The 17,759-nt window shown below is 42.0% G+C and overlaps 1 protein-coding gene across 7 annotated transcripts in view; it reads right to left on the bottom strand.

Annotated features, from left to right (window-relative positions):
* FRYL (FRY like transcription coactivator) overlaps positions 1–17,759 on the bottom strand; it is a 460,530-nt gene that overhangs the window by 206,960 nt on the left and 235,811 nt on the right. For all 7 annotated transcript variants that reach the window (XM_073608470.1, XM_073608466.1, XM_073608467.1 and 4 more), the window contains one exon: positions 5,230–5,429. In XM_073608470.1, coding sequence (XP_073464571.1) covers positions 5,230–5,349 — 120 coding nt within the window. In that variant the 5' untranslated portion in view covers positions 5,350–5,429. The remainder of the gene's footprint in view (positions 1–5,229; positions 5,430–17,759) is intronic.

The following is a 17,759-nucleotide window of genomic DNA, read 5'->3' as shown; positions in this document are numbered from 1 at the left end:
AAATACTGAGAAATGCACATGTATTAAAGAGATGTACTGCATATATTTTTTCTGACTTTGAAATATTCTTCAGCAGGTTACATTAAGGGCCATGACACATTAGAATGTCCGGCAATTGATAGCAGCGCTAAAAAGAACCCTCATCAGCTATTATGGCATCGCTGCCTAGCTGTATGAATCAGTGAAGCGTTGCTTAGCGACTGCTGGCGAGCGAGATTCCTCAGCATTTCCACCAGAAAGTACCATAGTAGTAGACGGGCACTCGTTTTTTTCTGGTTGCTGCCGAGTTGGCACCAGTGGCAAGATTACCAATAGTCCAAAAGGTTTCTAAAGATTTTAACTAGAGGCCATATGACGACCACCAGGTCACACAGTGAAGATGAAGGAAAAGCAAAGTTGTAGGCAACAATAAAAGTAAACTAGATGTGTACCACTCACCGATACCAACTCCAGACAGAGCTCAGACTAGCATGCATTGTACTAGATTGCCCTTGCATATGCCACAATTGACTGTAAAATCATAGCAGTGGGTCTCGGTGCTCCTGGTAAGTGTCCAATACAGCAATCCAAAAAAAGAAAATCCAAGGCAATTAGGGAATGTCACTCTTCTTTATTTAATCATAAATTCCAAAAGCTAAAAGCAATTAAAGCGCATTGAGCCTACAATGGTTTTTTGTGCAAAGCAAAGCATTCATTGGCTGGCTGTGTATGAATTGCTTTTGGCCTTTGGAGTTAGTGATTAAATAAAGAAGAGTGACATGCCGTGAGCACCTTGGATGTTTTCTTGGACTGTTGCAGACAACAATAACATACTTTAATCTACTAAAGCAGTTTCCAAACTATGGCCCTCCAGTTGTTCAAGAACTATAATTCCCATCATGCCTAGTCATGTCTGTGAATGTCAGAGTTTTACAATGCCTCATGGGACATGTAGTTCCGCAGCAGCTGGAGGGCCATAGTATGGAGATCCCTGTACTAAAGTGTTAGGGTGGCAGGAGAAAAAAAGAAAAGTGCAATAAAAGTGCACTTATCCATAAAATAATAAATGATCATAGTAAATTTTCTCTACAGGTAGCCATACATAGCTCAACCATGCCCTTGATCCAACAGTCCAGTGCAACACTTGGGCCATTCGAAGGTAATCCTCAGCATTTGCCAGTGAGCCTAGCGAATAGAATTCTAGGGTGCATCATTAGAGGGTCGCCAGCAGGAGGTCTGGATTCCCTTATATAGATCCTTAGACCGAATTTAGAATACTCTGTCCAGTTCTAGAGACCTCACTTACATATAGAGATTGATAAAGATAGAACGAGCCCAGAGACAGGCAACAATGGTGGAAGGGCTGAGGGATAAAACGATTAAGAAGAGACTGCAGGAACTCATGTATAGTCTGGAGGAAAGAACAGAAATGGAGGACATGAATGAAACCTCTAAATACATGAAGAGCGTGAAGAAGATTCACAAGGGTAGTATTTTCACTATGAAGCGAAGATCAAAAACACAGGGACATGACCTGAAATTAGCAAGCGGAAAGTTTAAAAGTAATCTTTGAAAGTATTATGCCGCGTACACACGAATGGACTATACGGCATACTTGGTCCGGCGTACTGGATTTAGTTGGGCAATTCGATCGTGTGTGGGCTCCAGCGGACTTTGTATTTTCAAAAGTTTGACAGACTTAGATTTGAAACATGTTTCAAATCTATCCGACGGACTCGAGTCCGGTCGAAAATTCCGCTCGTCTGTATGCTAGTCCGACGGACAAAAACCGACGCTAGGGCAGCTATTGGCTACTGTCTATCAGCTTCCTTGTTTTAGTCTGGTGGTACGTCATCACGTACGAATCTGTCGGACTTTGGTTGATCGTGTGTAGGCAAGTCCGTTCATTCGGAAAGTCCATCATAAAGTCCGTCGAAAAGTTCGCCGGGCAAAGTATGCTGTAAAGTCCGGTCGTGTGTACGCGGCATTATTTTACCGAAAGACTAGTTGATGCTTGGAATTGACTTCCAACAGAGTTAGCGAGTCAGTCAACAGCAAATGGATTCAAACATGCTTGGGACAACCATGGATTTACACTCAGACAAAAAAAACAAAATGGGGCAGATTCGATAGACAACTTGCCACTTGGCCTTGTTCTTTTATCACTCCTCTATGTTTCTAGGAGTAGAAGCATTAAGTGCACATGTACTGATTTTATCTATCAGGTGATTCACAGAATACACCGATGCTAAAAAGGATAGGATGATGTCTCCCCATCAGCTGTTCTTAGGGAGAAATGTGCTCATCTATGGCCAGTCTTACATTCCCCAATGCAATAAACACATATCTACATCGAGAGGTATATTCAACAAGGCAATGCAAATCACAACAATAACGTTCAAAGTGCAATAACCCATTACAGCAACCCTTGCTTTAAATAGTTGAGCTACAAGAGAACATTTGATGGCTTGCTATTAATACTGCACTTCAAATATTATTGCTTCTCTTTGGTGCTGCCTTACGGCTTATTCCTATACCTGCTGATATATTTTTTTTTTTTTTTTACAAAGGGCCATAAAGCAGCAGTCTACAGTGGTTGTGTTTTGGCAAGTCGAATGCCGGTCACAATTTACATTACTCAAATGTTCAGTGAAAAGATTATTATTATTATACAGGATTTATATAGCGCCAACAGTTTGCGCAGCGCTTTACAACACGATCAACTATGAACAGAACATGTATTAATGGACTTTGTGTGGACATAAAAAGAAGAACCGAGTGCCATAAAAAAAAAAAAAAAAACACTTTATGTACCATTAAAAAGCTATTACACAACATTAAAAATGATTCTCCACATAGGGGTTCACAACATGCAAAGATTCTGATTACAGTTCACATGTGGGCTTGATGTGTTTCGGGAATCTTTCAGGAACACATGTGACAGAATCTAGGAGGTACAATTACATGCATTAAGTGACAAATTTCTCAATTGCAACGTTACATTGTGATACATGGATAAATACATAATATAACATACCAGTACACTGGAACCCCCTCCTAATCTTTAATAGAGTAATATCGGCCAGTAGGGTATACTGGAATTCATAGCACGTGTATGTTTGTCCATAGGGGGTGCAAATGAGTAAGCCAAGGTGAAGCCATTGCCTGTCAAATGGAAAATTAGAGTATATTCAGTAAACAGCCAATGGTCTTGTACACAATCTACATAGGCTTACTATCCCCTTTTTTCTTTCTTTGTTCCTTGGTCATGACTAGTAAGCCTATGTATATATGTCTTTTATAGATTATGTGTACAAGACCATTGGCTATTTACTGAATGTACCCTTAATTATCCATCTGAGAGGCAGTGGCTTCACCTTGGCTTACTCATTTGCACATCTATGGACAACATACACATGCTATGAATTCCAGTCTACCCTATTGGCCGATATTACTCTATTAAAGATCAGGAGTGGGGTTCAGTGTACTGGTATGTTATGTATTTATCCATGTATCACAACGTATCTTTGCAAATGAGAAATTTGTCACTTAACCACTTACCTCGCCACGCCGATATACGTCGGCAAAATGGCACGGGTGCGCAAAGCAACGTACCCGTATCTCAGTCCGTCATCGGCGCGTCCACACCGCCACGGGAGTGTGCCCGCACACTCGATGTCTGCCGGTGGCCCACGACCGTAGCATGGAGAGGCAGAACGGGGAGATGCCTATGTAAACAAGGCATTTCCCTGTTCTGCCTAGCAACATGACAGGGATTTACTGCTCCCAGTGATCTCTGTCATGTTCTAGTGAGCCCATCCCCCCTACAGTTAGAACACGCTGAGGGAGCACACTAAACCCCTTGATCGCCCCCTAGTGTTTAACCCCTTCCCTGCCAGTGACATTTACACAGTAATCAGTGCATTTTTATAGCACTGATCGCTGTATAAATGTCAATGGTCCCAAAATAGTGATAAAAGTGTCTGATCTGTCCGTCGCAGTCACGATAAAAATTGCAGATTGCTGCCATTACTAATAAAAAAACAATAATAATAAAAATGTCATAAATTCCCTATTTTGTAGACGCGATAACTTTTGCGCAAACCAATCAATATACGCTTATCGCAATTTTTTTTACCAAAAATATGTAGAAGAATACATATTGGCCTAAACCGAGGAAGAAATGTGTTCTTTTATATATTTTTGGGGGATATTTATTATAGAAAAAAGTAAAAAAAATATTTTTTTTTTTCAAAATTGTCACAATTTTTTTTGTTTATAGCGCAAAAAGTAAAAACTGCAGAGGTGATCAAAATACCACCAAAAGAAAGCTCTATTTGTGGGAAAAAAAGGATGTCAATTTTGTCGAACGACTGTGCAATTGTCAGTTAAAGCGACGCAGTGCCTTATCGCAAAAAAGGGCTTGGTCGGGAAGGGGGTAAATCCTTCCGGGGCTGAAGTGGTTAATGCATGTAATTGTACCTCCTAGATTCTGTGACATGTGCTCCTGAAGAAGGAGTGCCAAAACGCATCAAGCCCACATGTGAACTGTAATCAGAATCTTTGCATGTTGTGAACCCCTATGTGGAGAATCATTTTTAATGTTGTGTAATATTAAGATTTCTAATTGTACATAATAAAGTAGTTTTTATGGTACTCTGTTCCTCTTCTATATGCCCACACACAGTCTATGACTACATATTCTGTTCATAGTTGTACATGATTTGCTAGGATATGGACATATAGCACACACAGTCTGGGCTTCTCATCCGCATTAGATCAGTTAGATCATTTTATGCAATAACCCACACTTATTAACATGAGGTTTTTATATATGTAAAAGACTAAGATCATCTCACAAAGATTCTATGGCCCACTTGTACACAAGATGAACATTCTGTCTGCAAAACAACGAACAGGTGAACATTCTGTCCAAAGAACTCAATGCATGATGAATACATAGACATTGCTGCTAACAGGAGCTGCCTGTTAATCAAATACAATGACAATATTTAACAATGTACTTCCAAGAACAAGTTAAAAAGAAAACGAATGATTGAAAAGCAGTATAAAAGCCTGGTGGCTTCAAGTGATATACAGCGGTCACTAAGCTTTATTGTTCAGTTAAAGGCAATGCGGTACAGAAATTTCTAGGGTTATAGACAAGGTTACCTTATAGCTGATCTTCAGGAGATAAAGCGTGCAACGACTAGATAATTAAGCTAGGATGAAAACATCAGAAAAACTCACCAAGGGCTCAGCCATTACAACTTCTATTTTTTTCTCCGCTTGTACAGCGAATTCTGCAAAGAGGTTCTTGATGACATATTCTCCAGGCTTGACATCGGGGTCAATAGTAATATTTGACATTGTGACGCTTCTCCTTTCCAAGGTGCAGTGGTGGATGGGAGGGACCCGTTTTTTATTTACAGTGCTGGCTGGGGCAGAAGCTGTGGAGAAAGAAAACATAGGTAAGCATCACAGATCAGTCCAGATAGTATTTCTATGGTAGGTGTCAGAGGTGACATTACCTTTGTAGTGATTTAGCAGCAGCACTATTTTATTCTCCAAGGTCTACAGAAATATAAAAGTTTCGGCATCTTATCATAGCCTAAAGGGTTTTTTTTTTCGTTTTTTTTTATTAAAAATGGAAAACACAGAAAACTCCTTTATACCAGCAGTGAAGCACATCTGTGATGATCCCTTCAATTGACCCCATATTTCATATATGGGTACATACAATTGTGAGAACTTGGCTTGATAGTTAATTCTAGCTACTCCTCCAGGAACCTAATTATTTCAACCCTTCCCACAAACTTTGTGCCCTTTCTACCAAGATCTTGTAGTACATGCACAAGTCTGTCCCACCCCGGTACAAGAACCCTGCCAGCAGATTGCAGGAAAACCAACTGATTTATGTGCCTAAATAATACCAACATGTAGTAAGCATATACCCTACATTTAATGGCTTTGTAGCAACAGGAAGGTGGAGAGAAAGGATTGGAATGGGTCAAATGATCCCCAGCTGTCACTTGTATTAAAAGTAGTAAAAAGAAAGAAAAAGCCATGATATTCATACTTACATACATACTTAATTCAAAGTTCAGAATATTCTAAGGATGACCATAGACCATCTGATCTTGATCTCTCCATCTTTCCCCACAACCTCACACCCCAGAGATCTGATGAAATTCTCTTGCCAACCCTGAGAGACCAAATAACCAGCTGACTCCCCATGCTCCAACTACAGAAAATAAAGTGGCTGGTAAGACCAGCAAGGGTCATTAGAAGAATACATACTGACCACAGGACATCATGTTTCTTCCATTTCAAGAAATATAACAAAAAACTGGAAGCAGACAATAATGGAGGTGATGCCCCAATCGGCAGCCAAAGTCCACGTGTCCTTTTTTATCAGAAAATATCAGAAAATAGACATTCATATCTGCTAAGCTGCTAAGAGTAAAACCTTGCACAGATTTTATAAATTGGTTGCAAGAGAGGATACTAAGGAGTGACAGATGACAACAGTGGGGAATTGATGTTATAGACCTCTACTGTCTCAAAACTGATCTCCTTAGGGTAGGAAAGTACTACTAAGCACTGGGCAATGACTGTGCAATAGTATGAATAAAACAACTGGCCATGGAGACAACATACACATGCATACTGTATATATTATACAAGTTAGGGATTCAACTTGCATTTGCTTTGTGCATGCTTCAAGTCAATCAATTGAAGAACTGTCATCAGCACACTAAGGGTTCCTCAAAGGGGTCCAAAGCTTTATTCACATGGTCACACAGTACATATACAGCAACGTTTCAGAGTTAGCTGGGCAACAAGCATTTTCGGAGAGAGGTCAGCAATGGCAACTTCTGTATTTCTCTCCTGTGTGTATTCAAAAATATTAAACCTAAATGACAACTTATTAAAAATAAAGTTTTACTTTGAAAATTGAGTTCTAGGTACCATGTATGCCTGTCTTTTTATAGAGAGATTTTTCACAAAGTAAATCTGGTCATACACTGCTCGAATGTTGTTCAATTCTTTCTGAAATTTGAACTAACACTGTTCAGATATTCAGCAGCCCAGTGGGTGGCTTTTGGGGCTAAAGCCCAGAATCTGGGGCCCATAGCCCCGAGTCTCTGCAGGGGTCCCCAAGGGGGGGGGCTCTCTGGGGACCCTGATGCAAGGGGAGGCTCTCTGGGACCCTGATTTTAAGCGGGGGGGCTCTCTGGGGACCCTGATGTAAGGGGGGGGGCTCCCTGATGTAAGGGGGGGGCTCTCTGGGGACCCTGATGTAAGGGGGGGGGCTCTCTGGGGACCCTGATGTAAGGGGGGGGCTCTCTGGGGACCCTGATGTAAGGGGGGGGCTCTCTGGGGACCCTGATGTAAGGGGGGGGCTCTCTGGGGACCCTGATGTAAGGGGGGGGGCTCTCTGGGGACCCTGATGTAAGGGGGGGCTCTCTGGGGACCCTGATGTAAGGGGGGGCTCTCTGGGGACCCTGATGTAAGGGGGAGGCTCTCTGGGGACCCTGATGTAAGGGGGGGCTCTCTGGGGACCCTGATGTAAGGGGGGGCTCTCTGGGGACCCTGATGTAAGGAGGAGGCTCTCTGGGGACCCTGATGTAAGGAGGAGGCTCTCTGGGGACCCTGATGTAAGGGGGGGCTCTCTGGGGACCCTGATGTAAGGGGGGGCTCTCTGGGGACCCTGATGTAAGGGGGGGCTCTCTGGGGACCCTGATGTAAGGGGGGGGCTCTCTGGGGACCCTGATGTAAGGGGGGGGCTCTCTGGGGACCCTGATGTAAGGGGGGGCTCTCTGGGGACCCTGATGTAAGGGGGGGCTCTCTGGGGACCCTGATGTAAGGAGGAGGCTCTCTGGGGACCCTGATGTAAGGGGGGGCTCTCTGGGGACTCTGATGTAAGGGGGGGCTCTCTGGGGACCCTGATGTAAGGGGGGGCTCTCTGGGGACCCTGATGTAAGGGGGGGCTCTCTGGGGACCCTGATGTAAGGGGGGGCTCTCTGAGGACCCTGATTTAAGGGGGGGCTCTCTGGGGACCCTGATGTAAGGGGGGCTCTCTGGGGACCCTGATGTAAGGGGGGGCTCTCTGGGGACCCTGATGTAAGGGGGGGCTCTCTGGGGACCCTGATGTAAGGGGGGGCTCTCTGGGGACCCTGATGTAAGGGGGGGCTCTCTGGGGGTATATACACACACACACGTATATTACTGTATATACATGTGTATGCCCACCGAGGCGTATGACTTTCTTTACTACTCTGCTATGGGCTCTAGCCCCAGATCTTTTGTAGACCTAGCATCGCCCCTGCAGCAGCCACTAAATTAGTGGCTTCTGATACAATACATGGCAACTGATATTCCTCGGTCCACAATGCTGGATGCAGAATCAATGGATCTTTAAAGCTTTAAATGGCTAATTGATCAGCCTCAGATGGAAGCTGTCACACTCTGATTTCTGAGCTGCATACTAGTGAGGAGAGAGAGAGGATGGCTTCCATCTAACACTTCCACACAGGTGTTTTGTTTTGTAAGATTCCTTTTGAAAAATAACTCTGAAAGTGATTATTAATAATGATATAGATGACACATGGAAAGGCATTCACTTCTGACACTACGCTTATAACGGAGTGGACAGTGGAAAATCAAAAATGAAAATTGCTGCAACAAATTCACAGCTAATGCTCCATGAAGTGCGTGCCAGCAAGACTGGCCAGGGTAAACAGACCCTCAGTGAGTGGCACAACAGCTGTTCCAGTGTTCTTGGAAGAAATTACATGAGGGCTGGGCACACAAAAAGATATGAACATTCCTTCTCTCAGGATTGGCATGGCAATGTAGAGAATCCAGAGCAAAACTGTACGAGCCTACTGCTAGCTATGCCGCATATTCCAGAATTATTTGCATTTCTAATGGTTAAAAGAAAACAATGGAGAATGAGCACATTGAATGATGAAAATATGCAGGCTGAATCACACAATTCTTCCATGCTGTGTTTCCAGCATGCTGGAAAAATTCTAAAACTGAGATGTTTTCAATTCATGCACCAAGATAAAAAAAACAATGCTTGCTACACACTGGGAGAAAAAGACATACATCTACTACAATGCTTTATGAACATAATGTAGAAAGAAAGAAATGGATTTGTTTTGTTCGTATTGAAGATTGGTCTGCATGTGGTCTAATTAAAAAATACTGATTGTTTATATATTCGGCTTAATATTTTTTAATAAATGAGGGGGGAAACTTGCTCACCATTTACCTCCACACCAGGTGTGAAGCAGACACCTCCCTTTAGTCAGGACCTGTATTCTGTGTCACATGACATGGATGTCATCAACATACTTCCCCCTTACTGTCATCCCGAAATTTACAAACGCAAATATACTTTAGATACTGACTTGGGAGTAATTCATAGGATGCCAATATAACATTATCACAAGCTATCAATACTACCCTCTATAGGGGAACTACCGTAATAGAGGTCTGGATCCACATTGAGACTCTTATGCTGGCCATACAGTATAAGAAAAATCGGCCGAAATTCGGTCATTTAGACCGTTCGTTCGTTTTTCGGCCAGTTAATGGGCACAAAATCGATAATCGTTTGGACGTTCTTGAGCCGAAAAAAACAAAGGACGAGTTTGGAAATTCTCTGACGAACGAACAATAAATTGAAAGGTTAATGTGTTTCCCCGTTCGAACAGTCTGCACTAGGTATATATAAAAAAAAAAAAAACGAACAAAAAATGTATTTATTTATGTCCACTGAACGATTTATCGGTCATTACATGATGGCACCATCGCTTGCGCTTACGGCCAAACGTGTTTTTCGAAAATGGGTTTGGCCGATTTTTCGTATAGTGTATGGCCAGCATTAGTCTTTGATATTCAGTTACAGACCTGCGGCATCTGAATTGTAATGAATACAACTATAGTATAAAAAAAAAAAAAAAAATCGGAGGTAAAGGTGGGATGCTATAATATGAAGATGATTGATATTGTGTAACCGGGGGAACCAAAGATATCTTATGTTGTGTCTGTGAAGCAACCCAATATTTACTCTTTAATGTTTGGCCCAGCTGTCTATATCTAACACGTAACTGTAATCTCTTGAACAAGTTACAATTGTTCATGAAATGCGAAGAGAGTTGCTACACTTCTATTACATGATTATGTAATAAATGAAGTTTGGTGTTATCAGCTTGTTAAATATCATAAGGATGGTAGCATGTATGCAAGGTATCTGTAGTGACAATTACCAGGCTTATAACAACATGTCTATATGGTTTTCCATAAATGTTTTATGGTGGATTTTTAATTACTTCAAATAATACATTGATTTTATGAAGACACAAATATGTGTATCTTGAAAGTCCCAATAATTCTTGTACAGGAATAGGCTGAAATAGTAGGAATGATGGCACATCCCTGGGTTAGGGAATGGGTCATGCACATGGCACATTAAATGTGATTGGCAAATGTGTATTGTATCCAATTGCAAAAGCATTGTCATCGATAATTTACACTATGGCAGGCACTTCTAAGAATGTTAGTGGCTCAACTGTTATACTGATCCAAATGATCCAATTCTGTGAGATATTTAACAAGCATGCAAGTATCAGGAGCCTTGAAACCATCCCTAAACATGTACTATTCCAAAAGGCAGTCCGATATATATCAGTCAGTTCTGCATATGCAGCAAATGACAGGGACCAATTAGAGAAAAACCCAAGGAAGGAGACTGAATGGAGACAGGAGGTTGTCACTCACAAATGAGAGTAGTCTTCAGTCAGTCAGGGCTCCCTGCTGTGGAGTAAAAGTGCTGCAGGAGTTACATGTGCGGACAAGCACATCCAGGCCTGTATGGCACTCTGACCAGAATGACCCTTGATGGAAATTCAGTCTGTACTGAAGCAGGGTCTACACAAGTGGTGCTCAACCTACAAGGTGCTGCACATAGTATTCAGCAAATGACAGAAGACCATCTAAGACATAGTAGAGGAGATGATCAGAGACTTCAGACAAGCAACAGAGGTGGTTGAAAACTGAAGACACACTGCATGAGACAGAGATTGGGGACAAATTACATGCTATTGCTAGGGATATCGGTCATTACAGTTTGATGTGATTCCACTACAGACTGCTGGGGTCTGCAAACGGCAGTTTAGAAAGTTCCAAAGAGCTGCACATGACTCTAAGGCTTCAGGTTGGACAACTGGGATATAAGCAGCCCAAATAGCCAGGAGGCTGAATATTGTTTATATTTGTGTGGCTGTGACAAACCCTGAGGGCAGAACAGCGTATTTTCTGTGCCAAACATATTCTGTAGATGAATTAAAATTAGCAGCACTTCTACCTCCAAGCTTTGACTCTTCTTCCCTTGAACAGAAATTTCCCACTAGGTTTCCACTCCAGTTGCCCACTAGGTTACTGGATACTGCCCTGGCCTGGTGAGGGCAGTAGACATCATCTACTTCCATCCCACCTTCCTTTATTTCTTATTTGGTGCAGGTTACTTGTTTTTTTGCTTACTTTGCACCTTAGCTTCTCTGGATTGACTGTTGTAAGGGCTTTCAAAGCCCAGAAGTCTACTGTGTATTGCTCGAATTTGGAGGGCCTGAGGCACCGGTCTTTACCTTTGTTAGGCGCTATTATAACAATAACACAGAAAATTGACTATGTTAGCGTATCGCTGTTACACTATACATTGTACTTCAAGTGGGTGCGAATCCCACTCTTTATTGTAATTGTACCAACTTTGTCAATGTTGTTTTATCTGCCTCTTAATAAGAAGATTGAACGAGAAAATTGGCAGCACTTTGCTGAGTGGACTAAGTTCTTGGAAAGCTCTCCATTTAAGGCTGAATTTGAACGGTAAATTGCTTCAGATCTGTTTTTCCAGTTGTGACTACAGAACGCAGCCTATTCCCACACCTCTAAGTCAACAAGGTAAAAGAAAAAAAATAATCCTGGGACATGCTCTAGAGGGGTAGTAGGAGGTCATAGATTACATTTAAAAAAAATCATAGTTCATTAAACAGGAAGTACTGAGTGCTTGCATAGAATTTCCATTGTGTAAAACAACTTGCTCCAACGGTCACCTGCCACAAAGCATCCAGCACTTCTGAAGTCATCCCAAAAAGGAAGTTCAGTGAAACAGACCACCTGCAAGGACCCACAGCGTACAATAAAACAATGTTAGCCTCAACTATTGTCCGATGGACAAATAAAACCAAGATAACGCCAAACTTCAAAGGGTAAATAAGCCGGCTCTGCACGACCAAATTCTACAGGATGACAAGGAACTTCTTGGAATATTTGAGTCTTCGCAACTCGTTCCAAAAATAATATTTAGACAAGGAAAATCGACTTGAATTCAATAGTAACAATGCACAGGGATACTGCAAACCATGGAGAACTTGATAAGCGAAAAAACACACTGTTAAACTATAATAACACATTGATTGTTATGGACAACAGCTCAATTTTTACTTCCATATATCAGCCACACAGGGGTTGATTTACTAAAACTGGAGAATGCAAAATCTGGTGCAGCTGTGCATGGTAGCCAATCTTCTAACTTTAGCTTGTTCAATCAAGCTTTGGGAAAAAAACTGGAAGCCGATTGGTTTCTATGCAAAGCTGCACCAGATTCTGCACTCTCCAGTTTTAGTAAATCAACCCCACTATGTATTATTACTGCATTAGCAAACAAGATTAGAACTAGGTGATGAGAGCTACCGGCTTTGGAGGTCCTTTCAATGGAGTAGTCCAATCAGCCTATCCGCTTTCAGGTGAATGTGATTGGAAACCTATTGCCAGTCTGTAAGCAGACACGTGTCTTATTATATCCAATTTCCCTCGACTCCGTCCAGGTCCATAAAGAAACAAACAGAAAAGGCTTGCGCCCTTTTATGATTTTTTTTTTCAGACCCAAAAGTGACGTATCAAAGGGCGGTAAAAATATATACACAGACATTACATGTCCTGACCATAAACCTAACATGGGTCCACTTTGAACCCACTCACAAGCTGGAGAAAAAAGGACATCTGCTCTGTTTGGCTCTGATTCAGCAGGGGGACCTGCTCGTGGATCCCCTGATGATCAGAACATTGAGGATGGACATCTGAAAGAAGCCTTATTCATTGATTCTACAAAAGCTCACACATTTATCCAAGTCAGAAGATTGCATAGTGTGCAGATTGGGATATATTACTGCTGTGTCAAGTGATGTTTCATTATCTGGTATTCTGCAAACAGATTTCTGACCGAATTGTACTGTTTGTGCAGATAATAGATCCGTGTACGGGCTAATTGAATTTTATACAGAATTTCAGTGTTGTCGGGCTGTCAGGAATTTTCCTGCAAGCGGAAGAGGCTTCAAATGTTTGCCCAGAATCCACCCTCAGCGATGCTGAACTGTGATCAATAATACTGGAATAGCAAAAAGTCTAAAAAAAAAAAATGGCACCATTTTGGCAAGCATACAGGTACAAGGAATTACCCATCATGCAATATATCCATGAAATGGAAAGTGACAGCTGCCAGTATTTATTGTCAGTCACAGAAAGATTTTATTGCCTAACCCCAGCAAAAAGGTGTTTCTTTAATGTAGATACAGTGGGGGATAATTAGAAGTTGGGGTTTTTATTGCTGTGTCCCCAATGGGGGGGTTGGGGACAGACAAAAAAAAAAAGTTTTTTTTCTTTGCTAGAGTTAGGAAATCTTGGAACCTCTTTAAGGTACACACTACCAGTTTTTTTGTTTTTTTTTCAACCTAGCAGAGCGGAACAAAAAAAAAACAATAAACTGACAGCTCAGAAGGAGCCGCTGTACTAACTATGTGAAGGCTTACCTATAGGTACTGTAAAAATCCCCTAAGGTACTAAGGCTTACCTATAGATACTGTAAATATCTCCTAAGGCTCCTAAGATACTATAAATATCTCCTAAGGTTCCTAAGATACTATGGCTTACCTATAGGTACTGTAAATATCTCCTAAGGCTCCTAAGATACTATAAATATCTCCTAAGGTTCCTAAGATACTATGGCTTACCTATAGGTACTGTAAATATCTCCTAAGGCTCCTAAGATACTATAAATATCCCCTAAGGTTCCTAAGATACTATGGCTTACCTATAGGTACTGTAAACATCTCCAAAGGCATTAAGGCTTACCTATAGGTACTGTAAATATCTCGAGAGGCGCTGTTTTTTTTCACGGTGGGACGTTGGCCCCCACTGTGTCATTACCTTGCGGATGAGCGGCGGATGTAGGTCACGGTGTCACCACGCTTGGCACGCCCTCAAGGCGTGTCCGTGTGCGGTGGCTCCTATGAATGTCGGCCATTGGCGCGGGGCGGGACTTCGGTGGAGAGGCAGCGCTCACTCTGATACAGCATTCCTCCACAGCGTTCGTTCTGCGTCATCACGGCGTGATGTCACATCTGACGCACTGGGCAGAGGTATAAATGGACCCATGCGGCGTCATTCATGCTGCTGGAGTCCCTGGGAGGCCTACACCTCATGCAGCTGTTAAACAGGTACTGTAGATCTATTGAATTCATTGATAACACCTTTTACATGCATTGCAATTGCATTGCACTACTTATAAGAAAATGTGCGGTATATTTAAGGCTTTATTCTCCATTTTTCATCTTTACTTACAGACTCTTCATTCGTGGTTGCTTTTAGATTCCGTTTTTGCTTTGGGGTCTTTGTACCCATGGACTAAGTGGCATGTGAAGGCAAGTTTCTCCTTTATCACATAAGCAGGAATTTTTAAAAGATTGAACTTATAAGGGACCCTATTACAACTATACTGTCTCTCTTATGCTTTAGGCCCAATTCACACCTATGCGAATTGGATGCAGCTTACACCGCATCCAATTTGCATGACATTTTAAAATACGTTCATTTGAATGAGGCTGGTTCACATATGTGCTTTGCATTTGCACTCCGCATTGCCCAAAAAACAAGTGCGTTTTCTGGGCATTGCGGTGCGAATTGCAAACACATTATCTTGTATGGGAACGCATCTGGTTCGCAGATGCATTCCGTTGTGAACAGGATAAAATCCTGATGTAAACCTGATACTGATGCAATTCTGACCTGATCCTGATCAAAAACTGACGTAAAACGCTGAACAACTGATTTTTCTCTTCGCAGGGAAACCGGAGCTTCAATTCGCACCGCACATATGTGAACCGGGCCTCAATGTTACCTTACTTTCAGAGACCTGTCTCTGGCCCTACACAGCCTAGATAATCATTGTCGTCAGCTGCATGGGATTATAGGCTCCCAGTTAGGCTGCTTTCACACTGGGGCGGTAGGGGGCGTCGGTGGTAAAACAGCGCTATTTTTAGCGCTGCTTTACCAGCGGTATTCGGCCGCTAGCGTTGCGGTTTTAACCCCCGCTGGTGGCCCAAAAAGGGTTAAAACCGCTCGTATAGCGCGGCTATAACCGCGGTATTGCCGCGCTGCCCCATTGATTTCAATGGGCAAAAGCAGTGAAGGAGCGGTGAATACACCGCTCCTTCACCGCTCCAAAGATGCGGCTGGCAGGAGTTTTTTTCTTCTCCTGTCAGCGCACTACTTCAGTGTGAAAGCCCTCGGGCTTTCACACTGAACAAACAGCAGCTGCTGTTTTGGGTCGGTTTGCAGGCAGTATTTTTAGCGCAATAACACCTGCAAACCGCCCCAGTGTGAAAGGGCTCTTACCCATTTAAAAAGTTTTTTATGTAAGCATATACCTCTTTTTCTGTTGAAGGATGTAATATCCTAATTGAATACAAATATACCATGCACGAAGATTGACATGTCATAATAATATTTTTGATTGATTCACAGGAAACATTGGTTTTAAAATCATACACAAGCTATTTATACCTCTCTCTGTGGGTTATCCGGCTTACTTGGGAGATTCTCGTGGGCGGGACCATTTGTGTCCAGAAATTCGCTCTGATATCGGTCACCTACTGTAGATCTGGCTCTGAGTCCCCAAAACATTGGGGCTAAAATCTCTGGTTGGGAATTTCTGCTATCTACACGGATGGATCTATGTATGATTTAATATATACTTTAATATGTTCTTATGGCAATTTTCTTTTCTTGTTTTGCATATGTAATTTTTTCTCTTTATCTTTCTATCTATTTACTAGAAATAAAGTCCACGCATTTTCCAGAAGAAGCCGTAAGGCAAAACATGTAGAATGATTGCGTGAAAAACTGTATGAAGGAAGTGATGTTTTTTAATGTTTCTCTTTTTTGTAATAAAAATATAAACTTTTTTACTAAATTTAGTGTGATATTCATCTGTATTAATAAGCACCCTTAAAGTCCCATACTCCCCAATATGGTCTCTCTTCTCTGTTTATTTTAAGGGACGATGGTGCCTACTGGTGAGTCTGTGTCTTGATCACTCTAATCCCCTACTTACTGTAAATATCTCTTAAGGTACTAAGGCTTACCTATAGGTACTGTAAATGGCTCCTAAGGCTTGCCTATAGGTACTGTAAATATTTCCCAAGGCTCCTAAGGTTCTAAGGCTTGCCTATAGGTACTGTAAATATTTCACAAAGCTCCTAAGGCTTACCTATGGGTACTGTAAATATCTCCTAAATGTGCACAGTTTAGGAGATATTTAACGTATATGCAGGCAATGAAGTCATTGGCGCATGAGCTCTGAAGGAATGGCCACCCGAACAGTTCTTTCAGAGTCTTGTGTCGTAAACGGCGACTCGTTCACATGATTGGACAAGGAGGAAGTAAAAACAGGCAGTTGAAATAGCAGCATAACAGAGTCATACATATGCCATGGCTGTGAGGCTGTGTTTCGCAGCTGTGGCAAAAATTATACCCCATGTGGCCTGCCTGTGACATGCCTTCTGGAAAGCAAGTCACCATGGATCACTTTTCAGAGGGGTGGCAGGGGCTTCTGCTAGTGTGAGCAAGCCCTAAGTGAAACTACAGTAGAGAAAGCTCAGATCTTCTCCCTACCAGACAGGGCTGTGCTGTCTGCCAGAGCTGTGTTGATAACAGGGCTGGATGAAAAGTACTACAAAAAATTTGGCAGGTAAAACAGCTCTTATATATGTATCTAGCGTTTTGCCCGGAGTTCAGCTTTAAATTACAAATGTCTTACAAAACGGAGTTTTCTAATCCACTGAGTCTATAGGAGATTGGAAATGATTACTTAAAAAAAAAAAAAACAAAAACAAAAACACAAGCAAATTCCTCCATCCACGTAAACCAGGTGTTGATCGAAAAAAAATCTCTAATATGTCCCTTCTACAGAAGTTGATCGAATTCTGATCACAATTTGGTTGGTTCAGTAGACATTTTGATCAGTGTATGGCCAGCTTAAAGTGGATGTAAATCCTCATATATACCCAGTGAAGCGAACAGCCTCAGATGATACACAGAAATGAAACAAATCTCCCTACATAAGTTTTACATGTATATCTGCTGTCTTCAGCTTACTATATTCTTTAGAAAGTGCACATCTCAGAGATTTTCTCTTCCTGTTCAGCACTGGGAGTGGATTCTTGGCATACAGCTAATACAGCTGATTGGAGGAAAGTCACACTACCCCTCCACATAGGCAAAGGAAGGAAGGAATGTGCTGTGAATAGACCAGCTCTCTGCTAAATCTATTCATTGCACCCTCCCCAACACAAATATCAGGCAGGTTTTATCTTGGTTGATGGAGAACTTGTCATGAGTGATCACGCTGATAACAGAAGAAAAAAGCAGCA

The sequence above is a fragment of the Aquarana catesbeiana genome, linkage group LG01 (genome assembly GCF_042186555.1).
Source record: "Aquarana catesbeiana isolate 2022-GZ linkage group LG01, ASM4218655v1, whole genome shotgun sequence".
NCBI classification, from domain to species: domain Eukaryota; kingdom Metazoa; phylum Chordata; class Amphibia; order Anura; family Ranidae; genus Aquarana; species Aquarana catesbeiana.
This window is presented reverse-complemented; position numbering and strand designations above follow the sequence as displayed.